This window comes from Notechis scutatus, chromosome 1 (assembly GCF_049901735.1).
Source record: "Notechis scutatus isolate UNSWTSFEM ecotype Mainland chromosome 1, rNotScu1.2, whole genome shotgun sequence".
NCBI classification, from domain to species: Eukaryota; Metazoa; Chordata; class Lepidosauria; order Squamata; family Elapidae; genus Notechis; species Notechis scutatus.
The window spans coordinates 19980890-20003068 of NC_142009.1; the positions used below are offsets into that span (position 1 = coordinate 19980890).

The window sequence follows — 22179 nt, forward strand, 5'->3', positions numbered from 1 at the left end:
TATTTATTTATTTTTATTTGTCAGTCGCTTACAAGATAATAGGTATAAGTATACACATAGTTATGAATACATGAAATGGGTACATATAAGAAAAATAAAAGAAATAATAGGACAGGGATGGTAGACACGTTGGTGCGCTTATGCACACGCCCTACAGACCTCTTAGGAAAGGGGTGAGGTCAATAGTAGACAGTCTAAGGTTAAAGTTTTTGGAGTTTGGGGAAGAAACCACAGAGTCAGGTAGAGTATTCCAGACATTGACCACTCTGTTGCTGAAGTCATATTTCCTGCAATCAAGTCTGGTGCGGTTAACCTTGAGTTTGTATCTATTGTGTGCTCTTGTGTTGTTATGGTTGAAGCTGAAGTATTCATTGACAGTTAAGTCATTGCAATGTATGATTTTATATACCATACTTAGATCAGACCCGAAGGTGGCGTAATTCAAGGTTTTCTAGGTCTAGAATTTCAAGTCTGGTGGCATAAGGTATTCTACAACGAGTAGAGGAGTGGAGAACTCTTCTTGTGAAATATTTCTGGACTTTCTCAACTGTGCTAATATCAGATACGTAATGTGGGTTCCAGACTGATGAGCTGTATTCGAGTATTGGTCGAGCAAATGTTTTGTATGCTCTAGTTAGTAGTGTGATATTACCAGAGAAAAAACTACGTAGGATTAGGTTAACAACTCTTAACGCCTTTTTGGCTATGTAGTTACAGTGGGCTCTAGCACTTAGATCATTAGAGATGAGTATTCCAAGGTCCTTTACAGAGTTTGGATCATCAACAAGGTCTTGACTATTCAGCCTGTATTTTATTTTCTGATTTTTTTTGCCAATATGTAAGACAGAGCATTTATTTGTTGAGATTTGAAGTTGCCATTTGTTTGACCATTCTGATACATAGTCAAGATCTTTTTGAAGGGTAGCAGTGTTGTCTGTGGTATTGAACAGCTTTACATCATCAGTGAAGAGGACGCAATTGCTCTTAATGTGATCACAGAGGTCATTTATGTAGAGTATGAAGAGAGTTGGTCCTGAAACACTGCCTTGGGGGACACCACTATTAACAAGTACAGAATTTGATAGGACACTACACAGTTAAACTACACTGCATCTGAATGGAAGTAACCAGGCCCATTGGCATATTGGCCTTTTGAAGTTCCAACAAGTGGCTGCATTAAAGGTGATTAAAAGTCTTTATATCATGTTTCAACACTCCAGGCAGACAGCCAGAGAAAATCCTCCTAGATGAAAAGGAAAGTGGAACAGTAACAATTACAATTCCCAGGTATAATTATAATGCCAACTAATAATTATCATTTGCTTACCTGAACGCTTTCCTCATGAAATATGGGGGTGTTTAATACTACAATTTTATTTCCAAAATTATTATTTGCATTTTTGAGGATGGAAGTGTTTACAAAAATGCTTGTCCCCTGATGGAGAATTAGCTCTGAAACTAAGCAAGGTTCCCTGGCCTTGAATGGAAGATTTCCAGGGATTACCAGGGCTATAACCTAAAAACTATTTTTAAAAAATTGAAAAGGCAATGGCAAATTAGTGATATTTTGCAGCTAAGCTATTTGGATGTGTCTGTAAATATTCTCTCTCTCTCTCTCTCTCTCTCTCTCTCTCTCTCTCTGTTGTGAATCAATAAAAGTTAATAACTTAAATGCAAATCAGGGTTTGAAAACCTGCACACTTGATTGGTCCTTATACAACAACTTGGATTGGGCCAGAACTAGTCCCTGATTGGCCACTATTTGGACTATTCTTATTGGTTATTAGTTTGAACTTGTTGCTCATCTCATTGGTTAACAAGGTAGCAGCTAACCCTATAAAAGGGTTACTGCTGCCCATAGCCTTGCTCTGTTCTGTTCTATTTATTGTTATTAAAGAGTTGAAGTCACTGGTCAGATGTCTGGTCTCCATTATTCTCCATACTTAACACTGGCGACGAAGGTGGGATACGGAAATCAAAGAGCTGACTAACCTACAGAGCAACCAACAGAGCACGTGGTTGAACACGCACCATCAACGGCAACATGACCAGCGGTGCCGTACCACCCGCTCCATTCGACCCAGAAACCGAAGACTGGGAGTCGTACATGGATAGGTTCCAGATGTTTCTGGAGACCAACAATTTGAAAAATGCAACAGCCGGAAAAAAAAGAGCTATATTTCTAACCCACTGCGGGCCTACCGTGTTAAAAATGGCAAAGTCACTTGCCAAGCCAGCAGAGGTAAAAGAGATGGACTGGGACGTCCTCGAGCCTTTACTACGGGCTCACTACGCGCCCACCGTGCCAACCCTAGTCAGAAGACACGAATATTACCGGAGGGACCAACAGAAAGGCGAAAGCCTTGCCGATTACATCGCGGACCTCCGCAACCTTGGAGGCCTCTGCGGATTCGCAGACTTAGAAGAAGCCCTCCGGGACCGCCTGGTTCTGGGCCTAGAAGATGGCACGATCCAGAGCAAAATCATGGCTAAGGAGGACATCAGCCTCACCGATGCCCTTAAAGAAGCCTCTGCAGCGGAGGCGACCAAGAAGTTGGCAGCCGAATGCGCCGCACCAACGCACCGCTACGTAAACTCGCCACTGATACCTCACCTCGCTCAGAGAGACACCCGGTATCAACTCACCACGAAGACCTAGAGTCCCCGTCCGACAGCGATGAGGAAGAGGTCAACCGACTTCGAACGGAGCGAGACCAGTCCACACAACACTCCTTTCGACCGTGTGCCGGCTGTGGAGCCAATCACCCACGATCCGGCTGCAAATTCCTCGATGCACTCTGCCGCATTGCGGGAGACGAGGTCACATCACAAAGGTTTGCAGAAGCAAACAGAACTCCAAACCCCGACAGGCCGAATGCCAATCTTCAGGATTCTTCGGCACACACCGAGAAAAATTGAACCACCAATGGGGAAACCACTCCTACAGAAACAAACCGTCCACCACTTCCACCAGGCGCAAAGAAACCCGGGCGGAAGAGACCCACCAAACAATCACCATAGGCCACGCTACATCCCTTGATGCCGGGAAAATCCGAGTAAAGGTTGCCATCGAAAACAAACCTTGTGTGATGGAGGTGGACTCGGGATCTTCCCTCTCGATGGGAACGCTCCAACAGCTCATTCCAATGATTCGCCGCCAAGACCTTAACCCTCAAAGGGTTATACTCAAAGACTATCAGGGTAACCGAATTCCCGTCGCCGGGTCCCGCAGGTTCCAGGTTTCTTTCAAAGACCGCACCGTCGCACTACCACTGACTGTCGTGGACCGCGACAGGCCTAGTCTTTAGGCCTTCAATGGTTCAGACCGCTCGGAATCACTGTGGCGGAGTCCACCGGGCCGAGAGCAGCGATTGGGAGGAGGCACTCGTGCAAGAATTCCAAGGCGTTTCGCGAATGGACTAGGCAAGTACAAGGGGACCCCGATCTCGTTTAACTTGAACCCTGAGATAGCACCCATCCGCCTTAAGCCGCGTCGGGTGCCGTTCGCCTTGAAGCCTAAAATCGATGAACAACTCGATAAGCTAATAGCGCGGGCGTACTGGAACCCACCGACCACACCCGTTGGGAAACCCGATAGTGACGCCTATCAAGCCTGATGGGTCCCTAAGAATTTGCGGAGACTACCGGGCCACCTTAAACCACGCATTGCAGCAAAGTGCATATCCAGTGCCGGTAGTGCAACACTTGCTCCATTCCCTGGGTGGCGGGAAAGTTTTCGCCAAACTAGATCTAGCCCAGGCGTATCAACAATTGCCTGTAGATCCAATCACAGCCGAGGCGCAAGCGATCGTAACGCATAGGGGCGCATTTAAATGCAACCGGCTCCAATTGGGTAGCGTCGCCCCTGGAATCTTCAGAGTTTAATGGAAAGGTTGTTACAAGGGATAAGAGGCATTGTCCCATATTTCGACGATGTACTCATCGCCGCACCTAACAAAGACATTCTAGAAAAACGACTCAGAGAGGTTTTACGAAGATTCCAAAATGCAGGCCTCAGAGTAAAAAAAGATAAATGCCAGTTATGTACCGAAAAAGTAGAATTTCTGGGATATCTCCTGGACAGCCAAGGAATCCATCCCACCGAAGACAAATTACGGGCCATTAAAAAGGCCCCCACTCCAAGGAACAAGGCAGACCTACAGGCGTTCCTTGGACTTATCAATTTCTATAATGTTTTTTACCCCACAAAGCAACGGTAGCTGAACCATTGCATAGACTATTAGACAAAAAAGCAACGTGGGTGTGGGGACAACGGGAACAACATGCTTTCCAACAAGTAAAGAAATTGCTAACTTCTGATTCTGTACTTATGCAGTACAACGAGACTCTGCCGCTCACTATCACGTGTGATGCATCACCTTTTGGGGTTGGGGCAATTCTGGCCCACGTATTACCAAATGGAGCGGAAGCCCCCATCGTGTTTTTTTTCGCGGACCTTAGCTAAAGCTGAGCGAAATTATAGTCAGCTGGACAAAGAAGCTTTAGCTATTGTGGCTGCAGTTAAAAGATTTCATGAATATGTTTATGGCCGTGCGTTTACAATAATCACTGATCATAAACCGCTACTGGGAATCATTGCGGGTAATAAACCAACCCCGTATATATTGTCCCCAGAATGACCTGTTGGTCTGAATTCTTGGCGGCCTACAACTACACCTTGCAACATCGCCCGGGAAATCAATTCTCCACGCTGATGCATTGAGCAAACGCCGCTTCCAGACTCTGTTGTAGATCCAGCCCCACCATCTCAACACTACAGATCGAAGCTCTACATGTGCCACCATTGACGGCTAGAGACATTGCCTTTGAAACAAAACGTGACCCAGTTCTGCAACACATCCTACGCTGGGTTGAACGGGGTGGCCGACAGACCAAATAGCACCGGAATGGGCGCCTTTCAAAAGCCGCCAAACCGAGCTGTTTTCCCAGAAAGGCTGTATCTTGTGGGGCAATCGAGTCGTAATCCCTAGCAAATTGCAACAAACTGTTTTGGCGGTATTGCATGAAGGACATCCGGGTATCGTGCGGATGAAAGCACTTGCACGCAGCTACGCTTGGTGGCCAGGAATTGACAAAAGAATCGAGGCCTGGGTCGCTACTTGTCAACGTTGCCAAGGCGTCAGCAAGCGCTCCGCCTAAAGCAATCCCGACCGAATGGGAAACTCCGAGGGACCATGGTCCCGTATTCATATTGACTTTGCGGGGCCTACCAAAGGACACACTTTCCTTATTACTGTCGCGCCTATTCGAATTGGCTCGAGATCCATTGAATGAACACAACTACAACGGACTCAGTTATCAATAAATTAAACAGACTATTTGCCACACATGGGTTCCCAGACGTGTTGGTCTCGGACAACGGCCCACAGTTTACTGCGTTACCCTTTGAACAATATCTTGCTGATCGGGGCATCCGCCATGCGCTAACCTTGCCCGCGCACCCTGCGGCCAATGGACGTGCAGAACGCATGGTACAATTTGTAAAAAGACCCTTCACAAAATGGAATTCGGCAACATCGACGAGAAAATCAATCGAATTCTCTTGTTACAGCATATCACGCCCCACAGCGTGACCAACAAAACACCCGCTGAACTTCTTATGGGGCGGAAACTACGATCGCACCTTGACGGCTCCACCCCGCATTCGCACCAGAAAAGCCCTTCGGCTCCAGCAGCAAATGCCGGGAATTTAAGGTAGGCGATTTAATCTTTGCCAAAATCTTTTCCGGCGACCCGTTGTGGATACCCGCAACCGTTACCCACCTCACCGGGCCTAGATCTTACCGCCTGCTAACAGACGATGGGAGGGTGTGGAACGCCACATAGACCAACTCCGATCGAGATTACCACCCAGCGCCCATGACTCCCGTGTTCACCAACTCAAGGGGAGGAAATATCGAGGAATTGACTTTGATATGACAAATAGCAGGCCAACGGAAACCCTACGGCCCAGCGAGACACCGGGCGTGAAGCGGGAGGGAGTTGACTTTTTCAGGGAACTTTAATACGGGGAAACCGAACTGCAAAACCCTGAAGAAACACGGAGTAGCGGAGACAACCAGAGTGAAAGCAGCACGGAATCACCGTGCAGCGAAACAGAATTTAATAAAGATCATCCAAACGCTCCACGGAACCGGACCTTAGACCAAAACCGGTGGAGCCTCGAAATCATCCAGGCAGACCAAACGGCCTGTCTATCTTGAGGATTTTATTACAGCTCCCCTCAAACGGAACCCAAGGGGAGGGGTGTTGTGAATCAATAAAAGTTAATAACTTAAATGCAAATCAGGGTTTGAAAACCTGCACACTTAATTGGTCCTTATACAACAACTTGGATTGGGCCAGAACTAGTCCCTGATTGGCCACTATTTGGACTATTCTTATTGGTTATTAGTTTGAACTTGTTGCTCATCTCATTGGTTAACAAGATAGCAGCTAACCCTATAAAGGGTTACTGCTGCCCATAGCCTTGCTCTGTTCTGTTCTATTTATTGTTATTAAAGAGTTGAAGTCACTGGTCAGATGTCTGGTCTCCATTATTCTCCATACTCAACACTCTCTCTCTCTCTCTCTCTCTCTCTCTCTCTCACACACACACACACACACACACACAATCAAAGTCAACCTGGAAACTTTACTTTATATAATACAAACCTAAAGTTGCAGACAAATAGTTCTAAAATTGATTAATAATATAATCAACAATGTTGACTTTTGACTCTACAATTATACAAGTCCACTGATAGAGGTGAATGGACATTTGTCATCATTTGTTATGCTTTTGTGTTTCTGATTAAATCCATCTGCTAAACTTAATATTAAAGCTTAAAATCTTCTTAATTACTAGCGTGTTCATGGTCTCTGGATCCTCAAAGAACCAATTGTCTGGCATCTGGCCACTGCCTGACATTTAGCAATACAAGTATAAAAATATAGCCAGAACACCAGTGAAAGACCAAATAAAATATAAGTAGCTGTCAAGGTCGTTGTTTTAAATATCAACACTATCTAGAAAAATACAATGATAAAATATTGGACATGATAAAGTACTTGGAGGGCATTGGTACAAACATCTAAAAAATATAATACATAAATCATAACCAGACTAGAAACTAAATCATTAAAGTTTTAGAATAACTTAAAATAACTTTATTCTCACTTTGAATGTACACTAATTGGCATACATTAAAACAAAATTTCATTGCATACAACAGTCACCACCTCCAATATACACTGCATAAACATGACAAAATAAATAAATAAATACAAAATTATGCATATACCACATATATTATATGACACAGAGAAACAACACAGTCTAGTTCGGATGTATACATGTACATGGCGATAGAAATGAATCTTGCGAGTTTACCAGATGGATGGCATAGGGAACAAAGCTGTTATAGAATCTGGTAGTCCTGCTAGAAATACTTTGAAACCCCCTCCCAGAGGGGAGCAATAGAAACAGACTGTGAAGCCCCTACACCTTTGAATGAGCTCTTCAGTTTATAAATAACAGTTTGCTGTGTGAGGTGTATTTGGGAGGGTTCTCATGACGAGAAAAGAACTCTGGACTTGCAAAAAGTCTACTTTGCATCAGGGGAAGACTAGTACTTTATGGCTGATAAAGGAATACATGTTAAAATTGGAAATCTCAAGATATTAAAAGTGCCAGATCTCTTATGAAAGGAAAGACTCCATCAGATGATAGAAGGAGAACTGGAGAGAGATGACTTGCAGAGATGACTTTATTCTACCTTATCTTTTATTAGATATTTACTGAGCCATTTTGGGAAGAAAAATTGCCTGTTTGGCTTCTGAGCACATAAAGGTACTTCTCAATTTACAACAGCTCATTTAGTGACCGTTCAAAGTTAAAACGGCACTAAAAAAAGTGACTTGCGACCATTTTTCACAGTTACAACTTTTGCAGCATCCCCATACTCATGTGATCAAAATTCAGATGCTTGGCAACTGGTTCATACTTATGACCGTTGCTGTGTCCTAAGCAGGGATGGGATCCAACCAGTATAACTACTGGTTCTGTCACTCTGCGTTGCGTGTGAGTCGCGCGAGTGCAATTTACGACCTGCTGAGCTGCCCGTACAGCTGAGCAGCGCTGTGTGCAAGTGCGTAGCGGTTGAAAAATCCCCTTTTTCCTGCTTTTTCAACCGCAGCTGTGCCGCGCAAAGCAGCTGCGGTTCAAAACGCAGGAAATAAAGGTCAGGTAAGAGCCTGGGCAGGTGGGTGGGCCAAAACAGCAGCAAACATAGAACTGGTTCTCTGTATGCTCTCTGTTTGCTGCTCTTCAGAGCAACCGGTTCTACAGAAGTGGACAGAACCGGTAGAATCCCAGCCCTGGTCATATGGTCACCTTTTCTGACTTTCTGACAAAGCAAAGTCAATGGGGAAACCAGATTCACTTAACAACTGGGTGACTAACTTATCAACTACAGTGATTCCCTTAACAACCGTGGCAAGGAAGTCGTAAAATGGGGCAAAACTCTCTTAAGGAATGTCTCATTTAACAACAGAAATTTTGGGCTTCACTGTGGTTATAAGTCAAGAACAACCTGTAATTCATTCAAGGAACATATGTTCAGTATTAGAACAAGCTTGCTCATTCTTGCACTCATCCCTTAGTCCTTCTTCCCTGGTTTTCAAGTGTAATGCCTGTGGGGCCAATGAGTCCACAAAGATCTAGCAAGCTCCAATCACACCTAAGCTTTATGTTAGATTCTTTTAACTGAAAACAATGTTAAAAATGGGAAGTTAGCATACTACCGAGCCAATCTTCAATTAAAGAATAATCTTTCCTCCAAAATATTCTTCTGAATTAGGCTATTATTGGTTTGAATTCCAAGCTTGGCAATTTGCTTGCAAACATTTCGTCACCATTCGAGGAGGCATCGTCAGTGCGTTTTGAATTGTGCTAGTCTGTCAGAACACAGCTCTTTAAATACTTTTTATGAGATGCAAACTAGTCTGAACATTGTTTGTTTGGATATTTCTGAGTCATGGTCTGGTCTGTTTTCAGCTTGCTTGATAGTTTGAGTGGCCAGTTGTTCTTGAGACATAGTCCGATTTCTTGTGAGCCGATGGGTTATAATTTTGTGGCTGCATAGTGGGGTGCCTGTTTTAAATGCTACCTTCAGGATTGTGATTGATGCAGTTCTTTCGTTCTCAGCGATTGGTAGACAGGGTCAATATCAATGTGTCTGTTTATTGACTTATTGGTGGAAAACCGGGCTTCAAGGCAGGAGTGGGATTCAAATTTTTTAACAACCGGTTCTGTGGGCGTGGCTTAGTTGGTGAGCGTGGCTTGGTGACTGGCTGGGCGTGGCCAACTCAATATCACTCACATCGAGGCACACATCTCCTCGCCTGGCCTCTCATGACTGTGGGGATGCTGCAACAGTCGTAAGTGTGAAAAATGGTCATAAGTCAATTTTTCAGTGCCATTGTAACTTTGAATGGTCACTCCACACAAGCAAAGTACCAGCAAAGGAGGGGGGGAAAAATCCAGAGACGTTCCTGAGACAGGAAGTCTAGTCCTGCCAATAATGTAATAAGGGTTAACGGAGAGGCAGTTTCTGTAAGCAACACCAGAATGTTTCCTTCCTGCCTTCCTTACAGGATTAGGCCAGTAATTTCTTCTAACAACCAATTCTCCAAACTGCTTAGAATGTTAACAACCGGTTCTAGAGAATAGGTGCGAACTGGTAGAATCCCACCCCTGATCCCATCCCTGCTTCAAGGACTTCTCTTTCTCTCCTTGATTTCACCTGGGTTACAACTGTGGTCCCGGACAGATCAAATTTGTGACCTTCTGAATTTTTGTGGACTGATATGAGGGATAGTGAATCATGTCTTCTGATAGCCAGGATGTGTTTATACAGTTGGGTTGATAGCATTCTTCCTGTTTGTCCAACTTGGTTCTTTTCGTAGTTGCTGCAATGGATTCGGTATATGACATCTGATCTGTGGTTTGTTTCTATCTGCCCTTTCGGTTTTGACAGAGTCTGTCTGAGAGTTGAGGTTGGTTTGTGGGCTATTATGAGGTCAAGCACCCTCTTCCTTTAGAGAAGGACCATTGCACCATAGTAGAAGTAACTGAAGAGGAAGTGAAGAACTCAGTCAAGACAATTCCTAGTTTTCCTGCTGTGGTGAGTATTAATAGTTGCACTATTAAAAGTTGCTCTCCTCCCTTTTTGTAGTTGATAGTGCTTATACGCACTATTGCAGCACAGAGCTAGGCGGGTTAGTTTATCTTCTTTTTGCTCAAGATCAGTTTGGAATACAGGCTTCCTCAACTTACAACCATAACTGAGCCCAGAATTTATGTTGCTAAGTGAGAAATTTGTTGAGTTTTGTCCCATTTTAGGACTTTTCTTGGCTGGGATGCAGTGGCTCAGTGGCTAAGACCCTGAGCTTGTCGATCAGAAAGGTTGGCGGTTTGAATCCCTAGCACCACGTAACAGAGTGAGCTCCCGTTACTTGTCCCAACTTCTGCCAACCTAGCAGTTCGAAAGCATATAAAAGTGCAAGTAGAAACATAGGAACCACTTTGGTGGGAAGGTAACAGTGTTCTATGCGCCTTCGGCGTTTAGTCATGCTGGCCAAATGACCACGGAGACATCTTTGGACAGCGCTGGCTCTTCAGCTTTGTAACGGAGATGAGCACCGCCCCCTAGAGTTGGGAACAACTAGCATGTATGTGCGAGGGGAACCTTTACCTTCACCTTAGAACCTTTCTAAAACATCCAGAAATCTCACAGTTAATTTCAATCTACATTCTGTCCAACCCTGGGGCAGAAAACAAGGTGCTATAAACCTTACCTTTCCTATTTCACTTTTCAGTTTGTATTGATTCAGCTGCACACAATCCTGTGGATTAAAAAAAAAGATAAAGCAAGTTAGCACGGGATGGGGAAACAAAAAATAGAAAGTGAGATGTAGCTTCACTTATCTCTAAGCTCCTCAAAATAACGAGAAGTGACAAATATATTTTGGGACCTCACTCACTAGGGAAGATAACATATAAATATGTTTTAGGCAGCAATGCTTCCAACCTGCTTCTGTTAAAAAAAAAATATTATAGCAACAGACAGAAGAGACAACTTTGCATGAAAGCAGTGGCCCAAGTCTGTTCCTAGAGGAGAGTAAAGTATCAAAAATCCTCCATTATTTTGTGTTTTATTTCAACTTTTTTGGCTTTAGAATCTGGTCAACTTTGATTAAGTTCAAAATGAAAAACCAGATTGACTATTATTACTGGACAGGAGGCAGTGGTGGTATTCAGCAGGTTCTGACCAGTTCTGGAGAACCAGTAGTGGAAATTTTGAGTAGTTTGGAGAACCGGCAAATACCACCTCTGACTGGCCCCGCCCCCATCTATTCTCTGCCTCCCAAGTCCCAGCTGATTGGCTGGGTCTTCTTTGGTTGCCCTGCACAGGAGAACGGAGCTAGAAAGCAGGTTAGTGGGATGGGGAGGGAATGGAGATTTTGCAGTATCCTTCCCCTGCCACGCCCACCAAGCCATACCACACCCACCAAGCCAAGCCCAAAGTGGTAATAAAAAAATTTGAATCCCACCACTGACAGGAGGGTATCTAAAAAAATCTCAAGGCTGTTGACTGTACTGGGAAATTGAAAACATCATTCCGCAAGGTGACTACGTCTGTGTCAGGACTGCCAGGCTGTTACACCTGCAATGCTTCCTTGGATGCCAATCTGCCATATTGCAACAAGCAGGAAGGGACTGTGAGGTGGGCAGAAGAGGTGGGGGCAGAAGTTGGGGATGCGAAACTACTCTTCGTACTGTCCTGTGAGAACCACCGGCTGCTCCAAGGTCACTTGACAGAATACAGCACCAGCCAGCCCGGGACTGTTACCCCCTCACCAAAAAATATTTGAATACTAGTAGACACTAATTGATAACTATAGGGGGTGGAGTGGGAAGCCAGGGGAAAAGTTAACCAGTTGCTTTGGGCTTTGCAACGCTGTAACCACTTGGCTTTAGTAAAGTGTATTTTCTCTAGCCACGAGTTCGAGAGACTTTCTTTCCTAATTGACCGACTGACACTCTGATATGTCCATAAAGTCTTCCTCTGGGTCAGATTTTATTTTCTGTAGTATTTTTACCACAGCACAGGAGCTGATACACTGATGTCTGAAATACCTTGCATATGGAAGGGAATGAACAATGGAAGGAACTGAAAAGTTACATTAATAATCCATGGTTTTGGAATTAATCCTAACAATGCTACTAATCAAACTATTATTTAAGGGGAAGAGGATTTGAAGCAGCTTTTGAAAAATGGCAGCAAGGCAAGGGATAGGGAAAACATTTTAGTCCTGTTTACAATAGACAAAAAAGCTCAAATTTCATAAAAAAACAGTAAAAGATAATTGAACTTGATATAAGGCAAGATCTCAATTTCTGAAGTTACAAGGGGGCCATATATCATATTTTTCAGACTATAAGATGCACTAGGCCAGGGGTGTCCAACCTTGGCAACTTTAAGACTTGTGGACTTCAACTCCCAGAATTCCTCAACCAGCAAAGCTGGTTGAGGAATTCTGGGAGTTGAAGTCCACAAGTCTTAAAGTTGCCAAGGTTGGACACCCCTGCACTAGACCATAAGGCGCACCTAGTTTAGAGAAAGAAAACAAGAAAAAAAAATAGTTTTTGGCCTCCACATGTGCCGTTTATGCCTTCCCCGGCATCCAGAAGCACTCTGCAGGCCAAAAACGGGCCCTGAAGAGTGCTTCTGGATGCCAGGGAGGGCAAAAATGGGACACAGGATGCGTGGAGGGTTTGGGAGGCCAAATACGAGGCCATATTCACTCTATAAGACGCACAGACATTTCCACCCACTTTGGGGGGGGGAGTGCATGTTATAGTCCAAAAAATACAGTACATTAGGGGGGAAAATAGAAGTCATATGAGGCTGTGAGGTTCTCTCCCTCATTGGAATAACCCAATTTCGGGGATACTGGAGTTGTATTGTATTCTACATTTCTGATTCTACCTGCAACCAAAGGCTGGACCAGGTTATGTTTCCCCAACTGGGGCTTTCTACAGATGTATGGATCAAGTGCCAAAATGACACTGTGGCCATTGCTCAGAATTTTAGGTTCACATACCTATAGGGTCAAGAAAGCTAGCATAGGTGATCTCCAAAGGCCCTTCAAGTCCATGGTTTTATTTACCTTTGATTCTATGCTGTTAGCACTAAATCTCCTGCAGTGAGCATGAAATAGGAGATGATTATAATCCTGTGAAATGTGAATGACACGAGAAGGAACAATGGGTTCCTTTGAAATACGGAAACAGAATTCTCGGGAAATAATCATCACCCTTCCTGCTCTCTGCCCTGCCCCATAAATAGCTACTCATAAACACTCAAAAGAAACCTTTTCATGCATTGTTTCTCAACCTCAGCAACTTCAAGATTGTGTGGATTTCAATTTCCAGAATTCCCCAGTCAGCTATGAATTCTGGGAGTTGAAGTCCACATACCTTAAAGTTGTTGAGATTGAGAAACAGGTTTTTTTTTTTTTAACATCTTCCTATTTCTATTGAAGAGCAAAATGAATTCTTTGGTTACATTTTGCTCCTTTCTACGAGTGTTGTTGAAGTTATCTCCGCATGGAACTGAGTACCCGTGTCCTACTTTACAGAGGTACTTGAAGTCTGCAGTGGGGCAAGAACATGAAATATGACAGCATTCCATAAACAGCATTTCCAGAGTTTTCTGCTGCCTTAGGCAAATGCCAATATCGCTAAGTGTGTTGGGTGTCAAATAATACAATTTGGGTTATGACTCATAATGGACGATACAGAAGTAAAGAAAACTTGGGTAGCTCGTTATGACTGTACCGAGCAAACTGATTACAGCCGCAATTAACATTGTAACTGTTAGGGATAACATTGTTTACCCTAACTGGTTTGGGTAAAAATAATAAATATGGTATCATGGTTTGTTAGTTAAAGTGTGTGTAACTTTAACTGCAAGAATGTAATTAAGGGTGTGGTTGTAAAAGCACTATATAAAAAGCGAGGCAATAGCAGCTCTCTCTCTCTGGCTTACTGATCCCTAATTACTGGATGGATTGATGACTGCGTTCTTGCTGAAACGGGGAGAGAAAGGGAGTGTTGATTTTTCTCAACGGAGAGAAGATAAAGATTGGACTGATTTATTGTAAGTGAACTGACATTGGCTATTCAACACGGACTTTGCAAATAGAGTATCCCCGACAAGACTTGACTTGATTGATATGATATATGACTACTGGACTGTTTATTTTGACTATGCTATAATTGTTAAATGGAATAAACTAGATCTTGATAGCACAAGCGTATCTGTATTTTTACTGCGTGTTAACTAGAAAAACTTATCTCACACATTTACCTGTCTTCCTATCTGACTTCGCTGCACGTTCTGTTTAGTTTGTTTTCCTTAACACCGTTGGGGAATCCAGGCTTAACAGTAACCACCAACATACAGGGTGGTAACTGTATAACTGTATTTACAACCTGCTTCTGAAGTTATGGGTGTGTGGACAACTCCTCTCATTGTCATGTGACTGCATTTTGGGTGCTTGGTGATTAGCCCACATTTACAGTGTCCCAAAGTCATGTGGCTACAATTTACAACGTTTTTGCTGAAAACCTGCATTTACTTCTAGTTTTTAGCAAATACACCTGATAGCTCACGGGTTTAACGACCGTGTTTGTTTAATGACTGCTGCAAAAAAGAACACAGAATCAGTCTGTCATATGATGGCCTGCTTTATGACCATCATGACTTGTGACTGTAATGGGTAGGCTCCATTACAGTCGTCAATTGAGGACAACCCATACTAATCAGGAAGTATATCCCCTTAAATAAAATAGCCCTCATTTCCAAGTAAACAGCCATGTGCTCTTTGGAAAAGAAGGTTCAAAGGAACACTTCCTTTTAATTCAAATTCAATTTGAATTCAATTTAATTCAAATTATGCCCATCTGGGACAATGTACATTATTGTAGAAGAGGCATTCTTCCTTGCCTTACATCCTTCGCAGGAAATGCCTCATCCTCATTTGCTATCCAGTTAGAAAGTCTCACCACCAGCCAATTAAATAGAAACTCTCTTGTTGATTAAAATGCCTGTGGGTCATTAAGACAAATTACAAATGATCTAAACTCTGAAACTCCATTTATTGTAGCATAGTATAGTGAGAGGCCTATGATCTTCCAGATGCTAAAATAAATGTCATCACATCTCAGCAATTAGGATGCAGACTGGAATGGAAGTTAGAATATAGCATCATTCTAAGTCCACAGGGTAGAGTTATAACTTGGTTTTTGGAATAGCCTTACTGGATGACTTTTTGACAAATTAAACATGGAATTCTTGATCAGTGAACTTTCCATTATTTGATTCTGGCTAAAATGGATTGCTTACAACTTAAATATTCCTAATTATTTCCAAGGTGAGAGCAGTTTGGTTCAGGCACTAGGCTACAAACAGGAACACTTTTGAGTTCTAGTCCTCTCTTAGGTAGAAAGCCATTTGCGTGACCATGGGCCAGTCACTGTCTGTCAGCTCTAGGAAGGAGACAATGGCAAACCATTTCCAAAGAACTGCAGGAACTACTCCAGCAGCCTAACAGTGACCCCAAATATCAGGGTATTTTGTGAATCCCCAATACAGATTACTTTGAACAAAACTGTCACGTAAAGATAATGGTATTTATATTATATGCATCTCTATCTAGGAAAGTTCCCAAACAGTTTTCTCTTACGTTATGCATTACAGCGGTTAGCACTACAGTTTCATAAACAAAATTAAACCAAAGACTGATCATACAGTATGGGGGAGCTCATAAAAAAAACCTGTCTGAATAGCTCCTTAAGACAGCAGTGTCTTTTCCTCAGGTTGTGGTTGCTTTAAAAAGTTGGTGCTATGGGAACTTGTTTGTACCCGATGAAGATTTTTCCCTTTTGAATCAGTGCTAAAGAGCCCTATTTTTTTTTAATCTGCACAAATATGCATGCAAAACAATGTAAACAGAGAAGAGCATTTACTGTATGTCCCAGGCCACACTGTTATAGAAGGAAGTGTCTCAATCAGAGAAAATCTACTTTTTAGAAAAAACATTCTTTTCTATGTGAAAAGCAGGAAAGTCTCCCACGTTTTGAACAAAATTTCCCTACAACTGGGGGGGCTCTAGAAGGCTGCAGCTCCTGATTGAGGAACCTACCCAGTTTTCCCACAAAGAAGAGGCTGAAGAAGAACCTGAGAAAAAGAATCATAATAAAACCACAGAATAAAATATCCTAAAAGCAGCCAGAACATCTTCTAGCCTTGTGAAAGATGGACTGAAAAGGTGGACTAAAAAAAACCCTAGCCTCACTTTCAATAAGCATATAGCTGTCATTTCTCATTTATAAATTATTTTATCTCCAAATAAATGGATATCTATAGAGAAATGCCTGAAAAAAAATCTAAATAAGTCAGCAGCCTCGTCATTATCCTCCTCCTCTTCCTCCTCCTCTTCATCATCTTCATCATCATCATGTAACTATATTGCCTATTCAGATAATGTTGACTGAAGAGGAAAATATAGTAGTCTGCCATGACTTGGGTTACCATGGCAAAGGCGTGAACAAAACAGAGATTTCCAACCTCACAGCCACCTCTTAAAGTCATATTTTATGACCCAACCGCAGGACTTACTAACACAAACTTTATGCTGTTCATCTGTGATTCTTCCTGTTTCCTATCTTTTTATCAACCAGAACGTTTGTACAAAGTATGGTGACAAGATAACATTGAAAACCAAGCCCTGACGTTATAATGTTCAGGGACTGATACACATAAACAGAAGAAAGATAGTTATGGCTTAAGGTAACAATAAAACAGCTGTAGGTTGAATGTTCTCATTGGTCAGCACCTGTCCTTATTATGTTTTTATTATGTTGCTATCTAAAGATCTGGAGTTGAATTGACAATAACATTTGCCAGTTTGGGCTTTGGGGCTAAAGTTCTATTCTTTGATGTATTTAGCAGTTGCAACAATGGCTGGCAGTGAACACAACATGCAACATGCTGGTATTAGGTTGATGGTGTTGCAATACGAAGAATTAAAGTGCAGTGAGACAATTAATCAAAAGTCCTGATTCATTCAATTTCAGAATGCTCTTGTGTGAGACCAAGACCATGGATTATATTTACTATGGCCAAGATATTCATACAAAACATTACCCACAATGTAAAATAAAGTAGGATTATTTCTCTGTATTGTAGGTGCAAGTCATTTTAATGTGCAAGTCATATGTATAGTATGGATATATGTCACAGGGAACTAAAATGTGGCTGTAAGGACTGTCCAGGGTCTTCTTAAAAGCCTCCAGTGATGGAGCACCCACAACTTCTGAAGGAAAGCTATTCCACTGGTTGTTTTCATTGTCAGGAAATTTCTCCTTAGTTCCAGGTTGCTTCTCTCCTTGATTAGTTTCCATCCATTGCTTCTTGTCTTGCCTTCTGGTGCTTTGGAAAATAGGTTGACTCTCCCCTCTTCTTTGTGGCAGCCCTTCAGATATTGGAACACTGCTTGCTCGACTTGTTTGATAAAGGAGGGAACTACAATTACTTTTATAAAAGACTGGAAAACTTTTATGGACTTTCTGCTGAAAACTGATAAAATGAACAGGGGATTTGGGGATTTATTGATTAAAAGGATTGGTTTATGGGAAGAAGAAAACCACAGTATGCAGTATGCAGAGGATGGAGATGGTAATTACTGTGTAAGTAAATGCTGCAAAGAAGACTTGAAGTTGCTGCTTTAGACTTTTCTTTTCCTTTCTCTTGTTATCTTTCACTTTTTATTTTCTTTCTTCCAATACTTTTTCTTTTAAGCCTATTTAAAGCCTTCTAATAAGTGGTTCTTTAAAAAAGAAAGAAAGAATATTATCCTATCTTCTGATTCCAACCTCTCATCCTAATGTTTTACTTTTTCTTCTGGCAACTTTGAAAAGGAGAGTTCAATCACAAGAAACAGCACATCAAAATCTAGCCGCTTTCAGCTGATGCAATTGGCTCTCTCTAGCTCTATTACCACAGAAAATATGTCATCTCTCTCTTGCCAAACAATGTGTCACTGGCTGGGTATGCAGAGGCTTCAAATGGCACCCACTTTTGCTGTTCCTTGTTCATATCATGCAGCGGGGAAGCAGTCATCCATCTTCACCTTCAACTGATGAAGCCGGCAGTGCCTGGCATTGATTGATTTCATTTTGATTTTTACCAAGATGAATAAATTAGGTTGCATAATGATTGTAACCATAGCAGTATGGATATACCGCCTCTGGGGACTGACAGTGACAAATGACTAGGAGGTGTTGCTTTTGAAGGCATTCTTAGGCATCTGAAGGTTCTGAGAAGATTGGGAGAAAAATTTGTCCAGGAAAGCAGACAATCTCCAAAACATACATAATGTATTGTACATACACAATGTGCCTGTCAAACAATCTTGATGATTTAGGTAGAGGCCAGGAGAGTTAAGGAATTGCAAACAGGCCAGCTCTTGGATAAAGCAAAGGTTTAAGTTAATCTTCCCTCACGATTGATGGTGAATATACATGTCCAAGGATAATGCTGTAGGATCCAATCTGGGCCAATCACCAGAACCAGAAGTTTTGTCTTCTAAGCTTTGGACTCATGCTGGAGCCCATTCTCAGAGAACTACTCTCTATCAGAGTCCCAAAGGTGCTTTTCCCCATATTTTGGACACAGAGGATTGCTGGTTTGAAAGAGAGGTTAAATAGGCCATCTGTGTCAACATTGAACAGCTCTCTCTCAACAGAGTGGGAGGAATATGATGCCATCTATCTCCAATGTACAACACAGTCCTTTCAACAGTTCCAAGAAAGCTCCACACCAATTTGCACCACTCAGGTGACCCTGATGACACAAGAAACCTCAAGGTGACCTTAATGACCTGCTAAAACAAGGGTCTTCAAACTTGGCAAGTTTAAGACTTGTGGACTTCAACTCCCAGAATTCCTGAGCTAATATGACTGGAGGAGGAGTACTGGGAGTTGAAGTCCACAAGTCTTAAAGCTGTCAAGTTTGAAGACCCCTGTGCTAAAAGAATGCAAATGACCAGCTGTCTGCAAGGAGTATAAATCTTTCCATTCTCCACCATCCAGTCAGAGCTGAAGAAGGTTCTTGGATGAGAAGCAAAACGTCTTCAAAGAAAAACCAGAAAGTCTAGTTGCCTCTTGAAAAAAAAGCACCTTTGGGACAACCATGACCTGGATGACTGAGACTCTCCAAAGACATTTCTAGCAGGGTGTGTGCTTTGGGCTATTCTGTGTGTGGTATTTACATGGTGCCTGTATGTGTGTGGCTTTTTAAATCTTCCCTGATCAGAGCAGATGTGCTCTATCTTTACTTAAGACACCCTTATGGTATTGTATTGGTTGGGAAACTTGTCAGCTGAACTCCAACACATCTGGAAAGAATTAACAGTATCCTGCTGTACAGTGAGGGACTGTGGCAAAATTATAATAATTATACAATTAGGGCCTGTGGCAAAATAATACCCTGTTTCTCCAACAATACGGCCTCCCCCAATAGGAAGTCCCAGCATGTTTTATAGGCATGAAATGAAATTAAGCCCCTCCCCAAATTAAGGCCTATATTAAAACATGCGAAATGGGGGCGGAATGGTGGGGGGTCTTGCTGTTAGGAAGTACTTTTGTTGCACACCCGGATATGGTGCTGTCTGCGTTGACCCTGATACGAAGTGCCCCACCAACACCGAGGTCAACATCCAAACCGTCGCCACCTGCCCACCCAAAGATGCAAGGGGGAATTAAGTCACCCCAAAAAGACAGCCTAGCCATTTTTTGGGGCTCAAAAAAATAAGACCCGGCCTTATTATATGAGAAACACGGTAATAATACTGCAACGTGGAGATTCCTGACTATCCAGCCCTCTTTCTTGCCATTCAGCATTCTGTTTCATCTCTGCCCTATTGGTCTTTCTGAAAACCTTTTAAAAAGAAATTTATACACCTCAAGATCCTGCTCCTCCACCCCGGTTATGTATGGGTTTGGATTACATCAATATTATTTTATTATTATTTTAATATTATAAAACTTCCATTGAGGACCTGTATACAGCACGAATCAAAAAGAGGGCTGTGAAAATATCTACAGACCCCTCACATCCTGCACATAAACTGTTTCAACTCCTTCCCTCAAAACGACGCTATGGGACACTGCACAGCAGAACAACTAAACACAAGGATAGTTTTTTTTCCTGAATGCCATCACTCTGCTAAACAACTAATTCCCACAACGCTGTCAAACTACTTAGTAAAACCGTATTACTATTATTCTTCTCATCCTTCCTATTACCTATCTCTTCCCACTTATGACTATAATCGTGTTGCTTGTATCTTTACAATTTATATTATTTTATTTGTTTCCTAGTATGATTTGACTATCAACCTATGACTATCACTAAGTGTTGTATCTTATTCTTGATGAATGTATTTTATTTTATTTTATGTACACTGAGAGCCTATGTACAAAAGACAAATTCCTTGTGTGTCCAATCACACTTGGCCAATAAAGAATTCTATTCTATTTCTATTTTTAGAAATAAATAGAATGTCTTGCACATAAACCACCTATGTATGCTTTGTGCTCCATACAGGTAATCCTTGACTTAAGACTGGTCTGGTGTCTGCACATATCCCTATGGTCACATGACCGTATTTCAGGTGCTTGGCATTGGCTCATCTTTACAACGGTCATGGGCCCATGATTTACAACGTTTTTTGTTAGTTTCTAGCCTTTCTGGCTGATTCCTGGCTAAAATTGCCCATAGAAATATATCAATTCATTTAATGTTATACCAGTCACTTAATAACTGCTGCATTCACTTAATAACTGCCGCCTTCGCGTAACAACTGCCACAAAAAAGTCATAAAATTGGGTTCATGTGGGTGCCTTGATTTTAGACCATCATGATTAAAATAGAAATTATGGGCTCCATTTACAGTCAGAACCTGAGGTCTACTTGTAAGTACTGAAAATAATACATGCCACATCTATATTAAGTCTGCAGTTTAATAGTTTTGGAAAAGATGAATTAAAGATGAAAGGGAAAGGGCAGGAAGGGAAGACCTAGAAATGCCAAATAAATAGCTCTGTCTTAGAGACAAAGTCAGTCATTTTGCTGTCAGTCTCCATCAATGTCACACCAAACTCCACTTCTAGCGACAGCTTTCTGTTTAAAAAGGAATGTGGCAGGTCACAAAAATGATGTTTCCTTGTGCCCTTAAAGGGACTTATTCTTTTGCCTTCTCAGAGACCTTTGACAATGTTTGAAAAATAGAAGCAAGCACAGCCAGAGATCAGAGGAAAAGATGGTGATACTTGCAGAAGACGATAACCACAGATTCAGTCAGAAATATAGGGTAACAGTATAATTATTCTAAAGCAGGGGTGTCAAACTGGCCCGTGCGGTGCTTAGATCTGGCCTGTGACCTGGAACCAGTGAAGGAGCGGCCCACGGTGCCTCTGCCAGCAAAAATGGAGCTAGGGAGGGTTGCCCATGGCCATCCTGAGCTTTGTTTTCGCTGGCAGAGGGTTGCAGGAGGCCGGGGAAGCCCCCAACATGAATGACATTGAGCTGGCCATGCCAACTCTGGCCACACACTCCGCCCCCAAGGACAAACACCACCCTGATGTGGCCCTCAATGAAATCAACTTTAACATCCCTGTTCTAAACGGAAGATAGAGTAACTCTACAACAACAGCTCTGTGTGTAGGTGCATTGGAGATACCTAATGGCTGAATCAAGAAGGAAGCACTACATCCTAAGATTCCCACTGCATATTTTCAAAATTGCAAATTTCTGGTCTCCCCTCCCCCCCAAAAAAATTAGGGATTCTTTTTTTATTTACTAAATTTCATTGGCTTTCACCGAAATATGTCTTAAATAACTGGTTTTTCTCTTGCTGATAAATTTACAAAGCGATACAAAAATAGCTACTATTGTTACAAAGGAATTAGTCAATCCACAACTAGAGTATATTTGGAAAGGGACGTCACAGGCCTGACTATGAACCTCTTGCATTTCATGGTCA

At 42.3% G+C, this 22179-nt stretch overlaps 1 protein-coding gene across 2 annotated transcripts in view; it reads right to left on the reverse strand.

Annotated features, from left to right (window-relative positions):
- The window catches only part of CAMKK1 (calcium/calmodulin dependent protein kinase kinase 1), a 141777-nt gene that overhangs the window by 61382 nt on the left and 58216 nt on the right, over window positions 1–22179 (reverse strand). For both annotated transcript variants that reach the window (XM_087957834.1, XM_026672430.2), the window contains exon 3: window positions 10861–10908. In XM_087957834.1, the coding sequence (XP_087813960.1) occupies window positions 10861–10908 (48 nt within the window). The remainder of the gene's footprint in view (window positions 1–10860; window positions 10909–22179) is intronic.